We start from the raw sequence: 18,676 nt of genomic DNA, 5'->3' as shown, positions 1-18,676 counted from the left end.
GGCAGCACAAATTAGACTTAATAATAATAATAATAATAATAATAATAATAATAATAATAATAATAATAGAAAGTTGGGTGAGTAGGGAAGAGAAGCGGGCCTGAGGAGAGTGTTGTTAGGGCTCATGATATGGCCTAGCAGGGAAAGCTTCATGCCACCAAGCCTGATGACCCAAGTTCAATCCCTGAGACTCACATTGTGGAAGGAGAGAACCAACTTCTGCTATTGTCCCCGGACCCCTACATGTATGCCATGGCAGGTTTGTGGGCACCGATGTGAAAGAGCACATAATAATAAACATAAAAAGAAAGAGAGCCAGCAGCATTAAACACATCCATCAGGATGCAGGCTGCTGCTGCTGCTGATGGATGGGCAGGAGGAGGGAGACAGGATGGACCATGGATATACATCCAGGGCTGGGTGCAGGCAATAGTCTTGTCAAAGGGGGAGAGGAATTTTCTGCATTATTAAAAAGTAACTAACTTGATCAATGATGTGTGTCATTGAATCCAAGAGTGTGATTACTGAGACTCTATGCACTGGTGGCCAAATTAAAAATAAAGGAAAAGTTAAACAACAAGTGGAACGTGGTTATCCACTGGAGGAGCCTGACAAAGCTTGCATATAGGCCAGATACTGAACATTCAGTTCAAAGAGACAGGTGAAAGGTTGGAGGCCCTTACCAACAAAGTTGTAAAAATGATCTCCAGAATAGCTCTGAGGAACAAATTTCAAAGGGAATCTTTTTTTCTTTTATGAAAAATTTCTTCCATCTTAAAACTTTTCTCTACTCCCCCCAAGGGAAACCAGCAAGCATCACTGAGCTCCTGGCCAGCTCCTCTACTCTCCCACTGGTCAGCAGACACACCTCGTGCTATTTGATTCCTACAAGGCATTAAATGTGAAATGAGGTCTTGCCTGGCAGTTTGCCACAGAGAAGGATCCGTTAATGATTTCTGTAATCTGTTCTCACAGCACCCCAGAACCCCATCAGACTACTCTGCAGGTTGGGTCTTTCTGAGGCAACCAGGGTCTGTCTGTTAGAAGTGTCAGGAACATGCTAGTGTGAACCCATCTTTACAACTTGATTTCTTAGAGTCTTCAAGGCCTAGAAAATAAGTCAATTCTTATCTCCAGGATGTGGGCTCTCTTCTAGTATTCTGGCACATGGCAGGCCTGTTGGTGCTTGTCGAATAATTGGCACGGTTTTCCAAGTAATAGTTTGAAGATCCTGTGTTTAAAGAGAAACTGCTTGTTGAGTATTGGAGAAATGTCTCAGCTGGTAAAGTCCTAGTTTGAGCCCAGAACCCACGGGAAAAAAATAACCTGGCCTAGTGGCACCACTGGGTGGGAGACAGTGAGGGGACAGGCAGTCCCCTGGGGCTTGCTGACCAGATAGCCAGGCCTAATCAGTGGGCAATATCTAAGTAATGACACTTGAAGTTGATCTCTGGTCTCCACTGATATGTATGTACACACACAGAGGAATGGACAGATAGACAGACAGAAGACAGACAGACAGACAGACACACACACACACACACACACACACACACCACTTGCTGAATGGAACACTTCCAAAAATGGATATAAGGAGTGTGAAAGCCTTTATGACACATGTCAATCCAAAGAGTAGTTGAAATTTGGGGCTGTTTTTGGAGATGAAGAATACGCCTGTGTGTGGGGTTAGCTGCTGTGTCAAGGCTGTACCTTCAGTGTTAGTATGAAATCTGGACCCAGACGCACACACAGACACACACAGCAACATTGGCAGAGATTTGAAGACAAGGACAAGTCGCTTACACACGAGCAGCTGGCGGTGTCTCTGCAGTTAAGAGTGTGTACAAGGACTCAAGCTTGGGTTCCCAGCACTTACATCCTGGGGCTCACAACCTCCTGTAACTGCAGCTTCAGGGCTCTGACGCCCTCTTCTGGCCTCCTAGGTACCTACACTCACGTGCATACACCCTCACATAGGCATGCATGCACATAATTAAAAATAAAAGAAACCTTTTAAAAAAATAAAATGTGCATAAATATTCTGAACATGTTAAAAGACAGCCATGGACACAGACAAAGGCCACATCAGAAACTGTGGGAAAAATCAAAGAGATAATTAAGCCATAAGGTAAGGTTAGCTATCAAACTGAAAACAACAAAGCCTTTTCCCATAAGGTTTTAGTAAAAGGCAGAAAACGCCTATATATTTTTTCAGAAGCTCATAAACCATGTGTAGACACATGCTCATATTTTTCCGATCGAAGATATTTACATTTACAAAAATCTGGGCCATCCCACCTCTAAGGCTGTGTGCTTTTGACTAACTCTGCCTTCCAAAATGCATCTTTTTTGTTGCCATTGTAAGTGTATATGTGTTCATTTCCCCCAATTTAGTTGGTTTTCTGGGGTGCAGGCTCCAAGTGTTTAGTAATTTCATGTGTGTGATTTGAAAACACAGGTGACAGCGGCTGACCCTCAAGTATGCTCAGGCTGCCGACTTGACTCAACTTGCTTTCACTGGAGGAAGAATGAGCTTCTTAGTCCTGTGGCTGCCTGGGGTAAGAGGGGCGGTGGGGAGAGGCAGTCCGCTCAAGGTGCCCGGATGCTCCATTGCTGCCCAGCCCACTCCAGAGCTGTTGCTAATCCTCACTCCATTGCTTTCCCTCTAGGCCAGTGAACACGGAGCTGAATAAAAATGAGTCAGGGCATGCAGACACACATACTCTGGAGGGCTAGGATTGGCACTCGCGCGCGCACGCACACACACACACACACACACACACACACAACACCTGGAGAGAGAGAGAGAGAGAGAGAGAGAGAGAGAGAGAGAGAGAGAGAGAGAGAGAGAGAGAGAGAGAGACTGGCCTTGAATTCACTCTACCGCTCACTTACTTTAGATTTTTTTTTCCTTAGCTGCTGGGATTAGAGGTCTGTGTCGCCACGTTTGAGTAACTATTCCTTCTTTAAAACAAATCACTGATGCTCGATGTGGTGGTCCACGTCTACAATCCTAGTACCCAGGAGGCTGGTGTAGGAAGATTTTGCATTTAAGGCTAACTTGGGCTACATTTTGAGACTTTGTGTCAAAAACAAAACAAATACAAACAACAAAAATGGCCGGTCGGGTTTATATGCAGTAAGATGCACACAGTTAGGCGCGGCTGATGGTTTTAGGTATGGCTCATAGAAACGCTGCCGCTAAGGTTACAAAACTTTCTACCTACTCTTGGTTCTTTGTGGCGGTGGTCAGTTTTTATCTTCAATCAGGAAATCTCGGTTTAGGGGATGTGAGTTCACCCAGAACCCCAAGGTTTAACGTGGGGTTGCCGACAATATTAAGCAATTCGTAGCACTTCCCCTAAATTCATTTCTCCCTCAAGGGGGAAATGCTCTCTGACCAACCAGACTCAGGATTTCATGTCTGACTCAGGCTTGTCCTGGGGCTCCCTGGGGCTCTGATAAGAGGCAGCGAGTCTGCCCTTCGTTTGTTCACAATGAGTCATGTTGCAAGTCAGGAATCTTTTTTTTTTTTTTTTCCTTCCTTTCCCATGTCATGCTTAGGCCAGAACCAGAGACAGATACGCCCAATTCAAAGTGCCGCATCCTAAGGAGTCCAGTAACCCCAGCGGAGAGCAAGACGTGCGACTCAACAGGGACCCCTACCGTCGAGACCTGGAAGGACGGCCTGGGCGCCGAGATCTGCTTTGAGCACACCCGGCTCTGCAACACAATTCACTGATCTTGCTAATAATGCAGAGATGATCGTGGGTGCTCCTCCAGACAGGTCTCGGTAAGCCACGGATTTGCAAGAGGCCTCAGAAGCAACAGCGGGTTCATCAGTACAGTCCTACCCGCCCACCCCCATTCCATCTTTTACTGATACTCTTCCTAATAGTTGAGTATCAGCTTTCAGCCTCTGTCCACACTGGAGCAATTAATCACAATTACTTCGGAGATGAACCTTCCCCAAGCTACAAGCCATCCGCAAGGCAGAGCTCCAGGCTGTTAGCCAATGGTTTTCAGGAGTTTGAAGACTGAGAAGGCCCAGGTCAAAGAAGCCACATTACATGCTTTTAAACGAATGCTCTTTGGGCTCTGATAGAAAATTTCTCTTCCACAAGTCCTGATGGGAGCATGGGGGATGTTTCAACTAGGATGAATGTCACGACCGTGTCAACCTGAGATTTATCTACTGCGTGGATGTGTGGAAGCAGAGGACTCTGTTTTGAGAACCAGTCGCCATAGCAACCCAGCTGCCCCAGTTACAGTACTCAGTACCACCAAAATAAAAATCCTCACCAAGCTGCTGCGTGTCGGCTTCCAGTTTCCAGGTGACATGAGCTGCACATATTTTGATTTCATAAGTTTTCTGAAAGAGGTCTTAAGTAATAATAAATCTATAAAGCTGGGTTACATATGTAAAGGTGTCCTAGGCTGTTCCTCAGTCATCCGACACCCACAGACCATACAACGCAACAGCAATGCTGTGCAAAGCAGGAGGCATAAGAAAGGTGTCAGGGTTACTGACTGGGTGGGGCTTGCCAGTTCCAAGCCAGGTTGGAGGGTTAACATGAGAACATGTGTTGGTCTTTAGAGGATGCAACTGAGACAGGTTTTCTGTAGGTCTGACAAGTTAGAAAAGCAAAATATATCTTTATTTTTTTTCTCTACCGTAGCCCATTCTCAACATTGTAAATGTGTGTGCGCTCACACCATTGCGTTCAAGCCATTGTGCACATGTGGAGTTTGGAGGTCAATGTGCAGGAGCTGGTTCTCCCCTTCTTCCACGTGGGTCCTGGTTATCGAACCTGCTGAGCCATCTCAGTGGTCCAGCGTCTTCTTTCTTTCAGTCAGCTCCTTCATCTCGGCCACCAGCCACCAGCACCACCTCTGCACTGATGCTAGCTGCGTATCTTCCCTGGCGGTCACCCTTTGCAGAGCCTCTCTCTCAGACTCCCAGGCAGTGATGTCACCCCAGGCTCCACAGCTGTCACTCACAGTGCCCCTCCCCCTCCACCCCTGTCTCTAGCTGCAGTGTAACTGACCAGCACGCCTGTCGTCGAGGCTTCCCAGCGCTGCAGGTGCGTGCTGCTCCAGCTCCCCACAGTCCTCCAGATGCAGCCGTTTTCTAAAGTTCTGTCTATGGTCCTCTCGTGTTTCTTTCCATTTACCTGAGGCCTTCAGCATTGGTTTAACGCCAGCACCTGCTACATCTCTATAGGACAGTGTCGCCTGTCTCCAACAGGACAATATCGAACTGTCCTTCTCCTGATAAAGCAGACCCTTTCCAGACTTGTTTTTACTTTGGTTAGATTTTCTCATTATCTTGAGCCTCAGGATTAAAATTGGACATTATTTACATTTAACCTTTCCCTAGACACTTTGCTGCACAGACTGGAGTGCGTGGTGTGTGTGTGTGTGTGTGTGTGTGTGTGTGTGTGTGTGTGTGTGTGTGTGCAGCATGTAAACACAGGCATGGCATGTGGATGCCATAGTGAAGGATGTCAGGTATCTCCTACTGCTCTTAGCCTTACTGCCATGGGGTAGGGGCTCTCACTGAGCTAGGGTCCCAGGCACGGGCAGCCATGCCAGGCTTCTTACATGGACACTGGAGATTCGAACTCAGGGCCATCTTTCTTGTAAAGCAAGATGTCTTCTTACCCATCGATTCTCCTCCCCAGCCATGGTGCCTCTTGACTTCATGTCCTTCTTTCCATTTCTGAAGCCAATATATGGCTGTGACCCTCGTCTGTTATCGCTGAGACCGCTGGTGATTCTGGAAGTGGCCTTAGCCCTCCCCGCCCCCCCCCCCACTCCTCCAGTGGCGCCCTGAAAGCGATGGGAGATGAGCTTTGCAGTGGCCTCCCTCCATATGCACTTCTGTGAGTTTGATTTTTTTTTTAAAGTCTCTTAGAGATTTAAGATGAGTATCAGATAGTCAGCCACCAAATACTCAATGTTAGTTCCTTTTTTTTTTTTTTTTTCGAGACAGGGCTGGCTGTGGTAGACTCGCTCTGTAGACCAGGCTGGCTGGCCTCACTTCATTTGATTGGATTTTGTTTTGAGACAGTACCCATGGTGGTTTAGAACTGAATATGTAGCTGGGGGTGATCTGACCCCCCATGCTTCTCCCTCCTAGGTGCTATGATTAGAGGTGCAAGCCACCATGCTCAACTTCAAAAAAAAAAAAAAGCATGGGGTGTCTCTTCTGCCATATACCACATGCATGCCTGGTGCTACACAGGCTGGAAGGGGGTGAGGGAGCCCTTGAAACTAGTTACAGATGACTGGGAGCCACCATGCTGGGAACTGAACCCAAGCCCTCTTGAAGAGCAGCCAGTGCTCTTAACCAGCGAGCCATCTTTCCAGCCCCTGCTCCCACCCTTCTAAGTCAGGAGCTCCCTATTGAAGCTGGTTTCAAACGCACTAGTAAGCAGACTGGCCTTGAACCTGTGGTGTTCCTGCGTCTGCCTCCTGCCTCCTGAACCACACCGCTCTCTCAATGGCACACTGCTCTGCTGGGAGGAAGCAGCCTCCTCTGTGAGCAGCCCCGCCGCCCAGCACCTTTGGCAATGCAGCCATGCTGTTCCTGCTTCGCAGTTCAGGACTTTTCAAACAGCACAGCTCAATTTTCATCGGTTCCAGCGGCTAATCCAGCTGAATGCACGTAGTGTCTGTTACAATCCTAGCCATTTCCCGACTCAGCTGTCTCTCGTGGATGCTGCCGCTGTGTGGATGTGACTTTTCCCTCTGGTCCCTGGAGCCCTATCTCTCCTGCGGGCCTTTTCTGCCTTTGAATCCGCTGCAGGAAGGAGTGAGCCTTGATGACCTGGGCTGTGACGCATCAGAAACAGAAAAGGCTCTTTGCCAGATGCCGACAGCAGATTTGCTTAGTCACACTTCCTACAGCTCTCTCCTCATCTACTGCTTACGTAGCTCTGCCCAGAAATAAAGCAGCACAGGGAGACAAATCTCCGACTAAACAAGTCTCTCTCTCTCTCTCTCTCTCTCTCTCTCTCTCTCTCTCTCTCTCTCTCTCTCTCTCTCAAGGATTCTGGAGCTCAAAATGACAGGAAAAGGATCGCAAGTGTGACTTCAGATCGGCTGGGCCAACATTTCATTAGCCCTGGTTCGTTTCCCATTGTAAAATGTTTTAAGAAGTACATTTATTTATTTTGTGTTTGGAACTCAGAAGACTGCTTCCAGGAATTGGTTCTCTCCTTCTCCTGGGCACTCAGATCTTCAGGCTTGGCGTGCAAGCATTTCTGCCTGCTGAGCCATCCCGCTGGCTCTTACTTACCACTGTCTGGAATCCAGGAAACCCCTTTCGATTAACAGCAAGAATGATTTTGTCTAGCTTTCAGTCCTCGGGGAGCTGTGTTCTCCAGTGGAACTAGATGCCTGGAGCTAGTTACAATTCTCCGCTGTCCCCCATGAATCTGTCTCCTTAACCCGATCATCCAGTGGCTTCACAGAAAAGGAACTCTGTCAAAGCCGAGTCCCTGCAGACTGACGGGCGTGCCCCTGAGTAATCACTTAAAAGCAGGTTAAAATGAATTACAGTTCTTAAACTAGGTATCACTGGGTGCAGAGATGGAAGCACTGCTCTTCCATCCTGAGTTTGGCTCCCAGCACCCATGTCAAGGGAGCTGACGATCTCCTGAAATTGCAGCTCCAGGGGGCTCTGACGCCATCTTCTGACATCCTTGGGTACTGCACTCACATGTGTGCACACACACATATAGATAAACACACATAAGAAATAATGCACCTACACATAAAAATAAAATAAATCTTAAAATAGGCATTAACTTGTAGTTTTAAGTATAATAACATCTTACTGATGATTATACCCTGAAAGCAGAAGGGAGGGGGCAGTATTTGAGAGAAGAAAGAGGACCCAGAGAGAGACCCACAAATACGAACAAAGTGTCATGATATATACAACAAAGTTGCAATGAAATATTCACTGTTAACTAAAACATTAAAATACTTATTATTTTATATATTTATAGTTATTATATATTTATTACATACATATATTTACTCAACATTTTTATTTTATTTATACTATTTATTTTATGTTTATATGTATAATTTTATATAAACATATTTATTTATTTAGGTTTTTCAAGACAGAGTTTCTCTGATAACTTTAGCTATCTTGGAACTTGCTCTATAGACCAGGCTGGCCTCGAATTCAGAGATCCACCTGCCTCTGCCTCCCAAGTACTGGGATTAAAGGCATGTGCCACCACCACCTGGCACACATATGCTTATTTACATAATAGAAAAACATAATAAGTATGTATTTATGTTTGCCTATATTTATTTTGTTCATATATAAAATATCTATTTATATATGATTATATGTTTTATATACTTATTAAAATACATAATATATCTATGCATCCTCTTTCAAAAATATATTTTTCTGTTACATTTTATGTGTATGGGTGACTCACCTGCATGTATGCCTGTGTGCTATGTGTGTGTCTGGTGTAGAACAGGATGCCAGATCCCCAGGAACTGGAGCTGCAGAGAGCTGTGGGCCAGCTGTTGTGTCATCTGGAAGAGCAGCCAGTGCTCTTATCTGATGAGCCATTTTTGCAGCTTACATACTCTTTTTTTTTTTTTAATGATGTGTAACTTCTCAGTTTATGATGCTGGAAACAGGCTTTATTGCTGGGAGGCACTGGAGCTCATGCTACAATGCCATCAAAAAGTATAGTTTTCAAGAATTAAAACCATGACTTAAAAAAAAATAAGCTAAAGATTTTTTTTTCCTAAAATAGTTTTTGTGTGCCACTTGGCAGAAGAGCTGGCCTGGGGTCATGCGAGTGGGAGAACTGGCCATGTCCGTCATTGGCTGCAACACACGGAGAGCTGACTGCACCGCTCCTGGGCAGCAGGGTCGAACCAGACAGCCCTGGGTGTGGGGGATGAGATAAGGGTTGGGGCTTGCCTGTGCACTAGCCCTGAGGGTGTGACAGAAGGAGAGACCACCTCAGATACCTCTCCGGCCCAGATCCAGGGGTTTGAATTGGCCCACTCCAACATCTGCCCTATTTATGAAGGGGCCTGACCTACAGATCCAAAGCTACAGGATCTCCATGACACAGAGCAACAACATGGATTCCAGTATCAATGGAGTAGCAGAAGCCAGAGGCTTTGTACCAGACCAATGACTCATTGCAATGAACATTTGCAAGCAGAAAAGTGTGGGCCAAAGGGTATACTGTGGGACACACTGTGACACACTACAGATCCCATAAGGAGATTTTTTTTCTCTGTTGTGGGGGAGGTTACAAGGGTGAAGGGCAGGTATGAGGGGAGGGGGAGATGAGTGGGACTGGGGTGCATGATATGAAATTCACAAAGAGCCAATAAAAAGTTAAAAACGTTTTTGGTGTATGTATGCGTGTCCATGAGTGAAGACGCCAAGGGAGGACACAATGGTGTCTTCATCTTCTTTGAGACAGGGTCTCTCGCTGAACCCGAAACTCACCATTGCAGATAGGCTGGCTGGTGAGTGAGCTCTGGGACTCCCAAAACACTGAGGCTATAAGCATATGCAGCAATGCCCAGCTTCTACTGGGGTGCTGGGGATTTGAACTCAGGTCTTCTTACTGGGGGCAGCAAACGCTCTCACTCTCAGAAGCCATCTCTCTTGACCTGAGCAGCTCAGAGATCTGGGGCAGAACCAAACACAACAGGAAGAATGAAGAAACAAATGAAATGAATGAAATGATTTCTAATGACATTCTGCCACGCTTGGTGCCTTGTCCAGCGGTCACGGGGAGACTCCCTTTGGCAGCAGATGGGAGTGGGTGCAGAGTCCACAGCCAGACATGGGGAGACTCTAGGCTGGAGCTCTCCATCAAGTCCCTCCCCGCAGAGCTCAGGGAACTCGTGGAAGAAGGGGAGGAAAGACTGCAGGAGTCGAGAGGATGGAGGACAGCAGAACATGGTCCACTGAATCTAAGCGGGGCTCACACAGGCTCACAGAGAACGAACTGGCAAGCACAGAGCCCGTATGGGTCTGTACCAGGTCTTCTGCATGTATGTTATGGCCGTTAGCCTGGGCTTTCTATGAGACTCCCAACAGTGGGAGTGGCTGTCTCTGACTCTTTTCCTCCAATGGGGCTGCCTTGTTTAGTCTCAATAGGAGGGCTTATGCCTTGTCTTACTGTCTCCTGTTTTGGCCTGTTTGGCTGTTGTCTCTTAGAGGCCTGCTCTGTTCTGAAAAGGAAATGAAGGGCAGTGAATCTGCGGCAAAAGGGAGGAAGGGGGCAGCTGGAGGAGTGGAGGGAGGCAGAGCTGGGAAGAGGAAACTGGCTAGGACTTACTGTATAAGAGATGGATCTATTTTCTCGCTCTCTTTCGTTTTTTTATTTTGTATTTTTTACTTTTTATTTATTCATTTTTTTGAGACAGGATTTCTCTGTGCAGCTTTGGCTGTCCTGGACTCACTTTGTAGTAGCCTGTAATAGCCTGTAGACTAGGCTGGCCTTGAACTCACAACGATCTGCCTACCTCTGCTTCTCTGAGTGCTGGGATTACATGTGTGTGCCACCACATCTGGCAAAGACTCTATTTTCAATAAAAAGGGTTACTTACTTTAATGTTTGGTTGTTTTGCCTAAATGCACTGTGCACTAAGTGTCTGCCACCACATCTGGCAAAGAATCTATTTTCAATAAAAAGGTTACTTACTTTATATATTTGGTTGTTTTGCCTAAATGCACTGTGCACTGTGTAAGTGTCTGGCACTTGAAGAGGCCTGAAGAGGGTGTTTGGATCCTCTAGAATTGGAGTTTAAAATGTTTGTGAGCAACTATATGGGCGCTGGGAACCAAACCCGGATCTTCTGCAAGGGTAGCCAGCTAGCTCTCTTAACTGCTGAGCCATCTCTCCAGCCCTCACACCAAGTGTTGGCTTTTATATAACTGAATTAATAAGGCAACCAGGAAGATGTGCAGACTGGGTTAGAAACCAAAAACCTGGAGATTTATGGAAAAGTACAATTCACCGACACACAGAGCTGGTTCCGAGGTGCCCAGCAAACCTTCTAGTTGATTCTAGGGAAGAATCAGCAGCGTTGTTACCACAAGTGAACCTCCATGGGCTACACAGCCTAGGCTGGCCTTGAATTATACCAGCCTCCTGCCTCAGTCCCAAGTGCTGGTGCTAGGATTACAGGCAAGCCCGACCACATCTAAGAGAAAAAAAAATCTCCATTTTTTCTTTAATAAAGCTGCAAGCCTTCCTAATCAGCCAGCAGGAGGTACCTGGCCTTACAAAGCCCAAGGCAGAGACAGCTGTGCACAGGGTCCTGAGCATTTTCTGCCCTCTGCCCAGAACAGGATGCTTGATCTTGAGTAGGAAACAAGGCTGTTTGCCTTTCCTTTAGGGTATTTGGAGCTACAGACATGAAAGTGGGCACACATACTTGACCCCCCCTCCCTTCCTCAGAGCCCTTCCCGCACCCATGCTTCCTTGTGGGCCCGAAGTCAGCCCATGTGAGCTTCAAACCATGTGGGCTTTATGAGTGACTATTGGATGACACTGGGAAACTGCTTAAGCGCTGCTCTCAGCTTCATCACCGCGAAGAGGCTTACATAATGGCACCTCGGGGCTTTGTGCTGGGGAGTCAGGGGGTTAAGGCATAAGTGCTCGTTCAACAGAGGTCAGAGCACTGCTGTGAAGAAAAGGTCGAATAGCTTGCCAGTCTTTGTTCAGAGGGTTTAAAAACAGCAAAGAACACGCGTTCTCCTCCCATACATTAGAAAGGGCTGTGCATGGGCATTCAGAGCAGAAGCAGCAACGAGGACAGCGCTGTGATGACCCAATTCAAACTATAATTAAACTTGCTTAAGAAATCATAACAAATTTCAGTGCTATATAAAGGACAATTTACCTCTCCCGTCTGGTGCGTTAAGAGGATCAGACCACAGGAGCTGGCCCTTTGTCTGGATGGCCCAGACACCACGCACTGGCTGTTTTTAACAAAGTGGTATTTCCAAAGGAGAACAGCTTTTCTTCTCCTGCTCCTTTCATAAGGAGACGTCACAGAACGCTAAGAAGGAACGACCGAGAAAAGTGCATTGATGACACAGAACGTGGGTTGCCAAGAGCCAGGCAGAAGCCGCAGTTCAGAGCAAACCCACTTCAAGTGTCTAATTCTGCATAATGGCAACCTTCAGTGTCCTGGCGTGTCGCTAGCCACATATGCCCCCTTAACGTGTCCTGGCGTGTCGCTAGCCACATATGCCCCCTTAACGTGTCCTGGCGTGTGTCACTAGCCACATATGCCCCCTTACCGTGCACTGTCACGTTTACTTTGCCCAGGAGGCTGAGGAAGATGCTAAATAAACCAAGACAGACAGACAGACAGACAGACAGACTACAAGTATACATATTTTAGTTTTGTATCCCTCTTAACAAATCCTGGCTTATGCAACCATAAATTAAAACAATGAACAGAAAGGAACAGTGCGAAACAGCTCAGTGCTGCAGGCTACCAAGTGCCTCTGAAAATGATGGACAATCATGTACTGTAGCTCAGGATCGGACAGGAAATAGTTAACATCAAAATGAGAGCAAAATAAGTAAAGTGACATTTTCATCTTTTTCTTAATGTTCTTTTGAGGGGACGTTTCTCAGTTAAGTTAAACAGAATTTCCCCCAAGAAGTTCTCCAAGGCAGTGTGAAATCACATCCACTGAAAAAGCAAAAGCGAAGGCAAGAATTCGGCTCTCCCCTAGTCCCTGTATCTCAACAACACTGGCTTCACTGTCATTTCCAGTTTCCTGTGAACTGGGGATTGTACCACAAGGCTCGCAAACCAGCTGGAGGCCTACAGTCCGGTGAGCGCCTACCAAAGTGAGTCTGGCTACCTGAGTATGCTGACAGCCACACTTTTTGTTTGAGATGGGCCTTACTGTACAGCCCAGGCTAGCTGGGAACTCACTACAGAGCAGGCTGGTTTAACTTGGAGATCCGCCTGCCTCTGCCTCCCCAGAGCTGGGATTAGGGCCGAGGGCCACCGTGCTTGGCTTGGTGGCTAATGAGTAGGCTATCTCCTCATATAATTTAAAAAACACCAAGAGAGGTGCTAGGACTTAAGTAAGTAGACCCAAGAATAATTTTCTTGTAATTTTTAGGCCCAAGGCTCCGTGTAAACAACCTGAAACCACAATGCTGGCCTCGCTTTTGAAGGTCTTTTAAAGCTACCCAGGAGCTCATCAGTAAACTGGGTATTTATGATCTTCAACAACAACAACAACAACAACAACAACAACAACAACAACATCAAAAGTAGAAAAAGCAGCTGGGAAACAAAGTCAGGCTTTCACTTTGTAGCTTCCTGCTCCTTCACTAAAGATTCTAAAAATGTGTAAAAAAAAAAAATTCTGAGAATGGCAAACAAGTGATGCATGTCCCGGCAGCGTTCCATGCCTGGAAACACATACGACAGTCAGTGGAGGAAGAGGCGGTGAGTCTTCACCTGGGATGACCACCTACAGCTCAACAGAAGCCACCAGTCACGCCCCAGCCCACCTGAGACTGTGTGGCTGCTTCTGCCCCCAAGTGCCACAGCCAACAGCTGACTGGAGGCGCTGAGGTCACCGGGAGTCTGCGGGTTAAAGACGGCTGCACCAGGTAACAAGGACTGCTTAAAGCGGCGTCAGGAAGAACTTTGATGTTTTAAATTGGAATGAAACACCCACCGTAGCGTGTGCTATGTTAAGACTTGTGTTTTATGGAACAGAACGACAGAAAAGGGAGGTGGAAGTTCACAGAGAAGAGACCGTGCACCGTGAGTGGAAGTGACACGTGCATATTACCGACTGGGAGTCTGCCCTAGTCCAGAGGGCAAGGCCATGTTTAACCCTGGGTTGAAACAAGTAGCTCAGATCCTTTTTCTACCTTTAGATTACTTTTAAAAATCTCTCCCCCTATTTTCCATGTTTCTGATACCTGACTGTGTCTTGATACCCTGACATTCATCCCTGAAAGGCTCTGGACAGGATGCCCAATGTGAGTGAGCTGTCCTCTGTCTGCATCCTTGGACTTAACCAAGGATTGGAAATACAGGAAACAAATGCGTCTCTTTAAACATGTACTCTTTCTTGTCATTACCTCTTGAAAAGCACAGGGGAACCAGCCTTTATATACACCTGTCCTATAGTAGCTGCTGTAAGCTCGCACACCTGTCCTGCAGCAGCTGCTCTAAGCTCACACACCTGTCCTGCAGCAGCTGCTGCAAGCTCGCACACCTGTCCTGCAGCAGCTGCTCTAAGCTCACACACCTGTCCTGCAACAGCTGCTGCAAGCTCACACACCTGTCCTACAGCAGCTGCTCTAAGCTTGCACACCTGTCTTGCAGCAGCTGCTCTAAGCTCACACACCTGTCCTGCAGCAGCTGCTCTAAGCTTGCACACCTGTCCTGCAGCAGCTGCTCTAAGCTTACACACCTGTCCTGCAGCAGCTGCTCTAAGCTTGCACACCTGTCCTGCAGCAGCTGCTCTAAGCTTACACACCTGTCCTGCAGCAGCTGCTCTAAGCTTACACACCTGTCCTGCAGCAGCTGCTCTAAGCTTGCACACCTGTCCTGCAGCAGCTGCTCTAAGCTTGCACACCTGTCCTGCAGCAGCTGCTCTAAGCCACCTAGAGATGGCCTGACATTCACAGGACACTGGCAGAGGTTGTACACAAGTACCACAGAAGGAGTGCAGCATCCACAGGCTGCACGGTCAGAGGGTCCTGGAAGCAATCTCTCAAGGACACTGAGGGACAACTGTACTGTTGAGTACTAATAAATCAAGATGCCAACATGAAAGGTTCAGTTCAAAGTGCCTGTTAAAGTCGGAGATGATATTGCTGTTACAAGGTCCACTTTTTGATCAGTTTAGCATGACAAACCAAAACATGGCTGACACTGATGAAACACTCAACCATGTGGCAAGGCTAGAACTCATGTCAGCATCAGCTCATGAGGTAGAAAATTTACTGCTTGTTACTGAACACTAAGGATCACGGTTTGTGAACGGCATGAAGGTGCTGTGAATAGCGTGTTCACACAGAAAAGCCAGTCTAATTCGATCATGAGCTTGGCTTGTGGGTCTTTAAACATCTATGTATTTCTTTTGAATTCTTATATTCTACCCTCCAGTTATCTACAATCCTTTAATATGAAGAGAGACCCATGTGTGGAAAGCACCTGGACCGCCTTTGCTCACATCTAGTCCCTACCCAGGCAAGCAGAAGCAGCCAGGGCGGAGCTGGGCAGGGCAGAGATGGTATGCTTCTGGTATGGTGCTGGCCTCCTAGACCAGTGAATTGTGTTGCTGGGGGACTCTTTGACTTGTCATTTGGGCTTAGGATAGGAATTTGGAGGTCAAACATGGAGACAACCAAGAATTCTGAGGAATCCCTCATTACCTCATAAAATCTTGTCAACAAGCAGCTAATTTTGCTAAAAACACTGGTCTAGACAAGCAAGTCACAGCACATGCTATTACATATATGTGCTGACCAGGAGACTAGTGGGTTGGTTTGATGCTGTGAGTGGGAGGTGAAGAAGTTGAGGAACATGGCTGGAGGGAAAACTAGGGGCAGCTGCCCTGTCTCGGGTCTACCATGCCCTGTGTAGACAGTGCTATGAACACGGAGTGTTTTCACCAGCCTGAATAGCAACATTGGCTCTGTTTGCTTCAAGTGGCATGATCCTACCCCAGCTTATTTCAAGTGGATCACTGCCAGCCTAGCACAGACAGAGCACCGAGGGGCAAGAGACAGCAAGGGGAGGCAAGAACACCCCCCCCCCCAGCACAGAGCCCAGGGGGAGCTCCTGGCTTCTGGACCAGTGGCCTGGGGGATAGAATGCCAGGCCCTAAGAGCCCTGGGAAAGAATGGACTGCTACGCAAATGATCACTAAATAGTGATCTGGGTGACGTCACTTCTTCACTCTGCCTTTGCACACCACGTCTGCATAGGCAGTGTGCAGGAAGTCATGCAGCTGCTTGGCGTTTCCTGAGTGCCCCAGGATGCTCGTGAGCTGCTCCAGGGACAGGGTGGCCAGCTCTGCGATGTTCTTCACCTGATTCATCAGGGAGCGACAGTTCTTGGCGTTGACCCCAGGCATCTTTAGCACGAAGTCTTGGGGGCCAGGGTTGTACCTGTCCGACTCAGGCAGCATCTCCGAGTCTGCGGTGATGGCCATGGCAGTGGCTGCATCAGGCTGCGGCTTGTTGTGCTTGAGCTCCTCGAACAGCTCCGCTGTGGCGTGGGGCGAGGGGCACCAGAGCAGCCGCAGGCGCGGGAAGTGGAGGGTGAGGAGGGTGAGCTTGGAGCTCACATCACTGCTGCTCATCTCCTGGAAGAAGGCACCACGCGGCGCCAGGGAGAAGGGCTTGGCTGGGTCAAACTCGATGAGCAGCACGGGCCGCCGGTAGTAGCGTGACATGGCCAGGCACTGGCTGTACAGGCGGCCACTGTGCAGAGAGCCGATGAGGTCGCTCACACTTTTGCGCTCTACGCACAACTCAGGCGTCAGGATGTAATCGCCCACCTCCAGAGTCACTGGCTCGATGTCAATGCCCCGCCGATGGATCAGAGACGGGAGCTCACTCCGAAACTCACGCATGTCCACCACGATGCTGGGCTGTGTGCCATTCCTCTCCTGGCCCCCTGTGAGACGGGGCATTTAGTTCACGCAACAAGGAGAGTGCTCAGAGATGGACTCAGATAGCCTTACATCGGTTTCTGTTGTTAAACTCAGATTAATAGCTAAAACATTTTCTATCATTCTGAAAAAATGGCATTTATAGAGAAAGCAGAGGGAGTTTTCCTCAAGTTAAATGTCACCAAGTAGGAAAGTTAGCCTGGCCTGGTAGTTCACACAAACACCTTGGCTCCGGTTCCCCTCTGGTCCCTTATGGGGACACTGACCACAGTTGGGCTGGTCCTTGTGTTTCCAGGTCCTACGCGTGTGGAGGGCTAAGAGGCCTGCCTTCTGACGTTTCCCTCAGGTGTAGAGATGGGAAAGGGGAGAGGCTGGGCTCCTTACACGTGTGTGCACACCTGGGCCATGCTGTGGAGCAGATTCTGAACTCAGGACAGGTGTTGGATCACAGCTCCCAAACTGCATTTTCAACAAGGCCAGGGGTGGTGGTACTGCTGCTTTAAGAACAACTTTATTTGTGTGTGAGCTACATGCAAGTGAGCGTGTACGTGTGTGCTACATGCATGTGAGCATGTATGTGTGTGTTATATGGTCGTGATCGTGTGTGCGCGCGCGCGCGTGTGTGTGTGTGCGCGTGGGTGTGCGCTCCTGTGTGTGTGTGTGTGTGTGTGTGTGTGTGTGTGTGTGCGCGCGCGCGCGCGCGCGTGTGTGTGTGTGTGTGTGTGTGTGTGTAGCTATGCTGAGCCCATGTGCTCAGAGGAAGTTGGTGACTGTCCATTCTGTTGCTTCCCTCTGACAGAGTCTGTCATCGAGCCTGGAGCTAGACCAGCAGCCAGCAACCCCCCAGGGGTTCTCTATCTCTACACACCATAGCAGTGGGGATACAGGCACATGTGGTCATACCCAGCTTTTAACATCAATGCCGGGGATTTGAACTCAGGTCTTCACACTTGTGCAGCCAACATTCCTACCTACTGGTATGTCTCCTCAGCCTCAAGAGCACTGTTGAGTATTAAAGGTGTTTATAGGCAAAATTATGGCCCCCTACTGCCTGTGCCCAGTTACTGCTCGGTAGGGCTCCCCAGCACCGTGGGAGGGAGGGGACTTTCCAGCAGAACTCAGGTAGGCTTTCTGAGGCTCGGTCACCCTGGGCCACTGGATGTTATGACTTGGAAATGAGATGTCCCCGAGGCTCATTGCATAATCAAGTCATTGCTCCCGCAGTTAGAGGACTCTGACCTCCGTGAGGGTTAGTGTGTAGGTGACATCATAGCTGAGTGGGCTGCTGAGAGATAGAGCCATCAGAGGAGGCTGACCAATGGAGCTGCCACAGATGAACAGCTCTCAGTTCCAGACCTTTCTGCACAGTGTTCTGACTCATCCCAGGCCTGGGGACAGTGACGCTGACTATGTGTGCACTGAAACCTCTTGAGAGAGGAGCCCAATTAATCCCTCCCTTACATTGCTTCGTCAGGTACTCGTCATAGCAACGGAGATACCTGGGTAAACCCAGAGCCCTTAGGAAAGAAAGGGGAGGCAGTGGGGTCACAGAGGACATCGGGGTCACAGAGGACATCGGGGTCAGAGGACATCGGGGTCACAGAGGACGTCGGTATGGCTTTGAAGGTAGCGGAAGGGGCCATGAATCAAGATGCAGTGGTCTCTAAGGTACTGGAAAAACAAGGTGGCTCTTCTATGGAACTGCTAGGAGGAAACCAGCCCTGTGGACACCCTGGTGCTAGCTGAATGACTTCCAATTGGAACTGTGTCCAGCCTGCAGACCTGTAAGGAGGCCAGTGTGTGTTTCTAAAGACACCAAGTCTGTGTCATGTTTTACAGCAGCAACAGGAACCTCAGACAGAGGCGTCCAAAGCGCAGGCCTCTATGGAGTGCTTTGTGTGTGGCGCACACAGCTTGACCCTCCCTCCTGTCCCCTGCGTTATAGGCTTAGTTCCTCCCAAAAGGCCAGCAAGCTAGGCAGAG

The 18,676-nt window shown here is 48.2% G+C and overlaps 1 protein-coding gene across 2 annotated transcripts in view; it reads right to left on the bottom strand.

Annotated features, from left to right (window-relative positions):
- Positions 1–12,402: 12,402 nt before the first annotated feature.
- The window catches only part of ERCC4 (ERCC excision repair 4, endonuclease catalytic subunit), a 32,479-nt gene continuing 26,205 nt past the window's right edge, over positions 12,403–18,676 (bottom strand). For both annotated transcript variants that reach the window (XM_084764769.1, XM_084764770.1), the window contains one exon: positions 12,403–16,698. In XM_084764769.1, coding sequence (XP_084620895.1) covers positions 15,965–16,698 — 734 coding nt within the window. In that variant the 3' untranslated portion in view covers positions 12,403–15,964. The remainder of the gene's footprint in view (positions 16,699–18,676) is intronic.

The sequence above is a fragment of the Acomys minous genome (assembly GCF_964271855.1).
Source record: "Acomys minous genome assembly, chromosome: 16".
Classification (NCBI taxonomy): domain Eukaryota; kingdom Metazoa; phylum Chordata; class Mammalia; order Rodentia; family Muridae; genus Acomys; species Acomys minous.
Note: the sequence above shows the minus strand (reverse complement) of the source record. Positions and strands in the feature narration are given on the sequence as shown.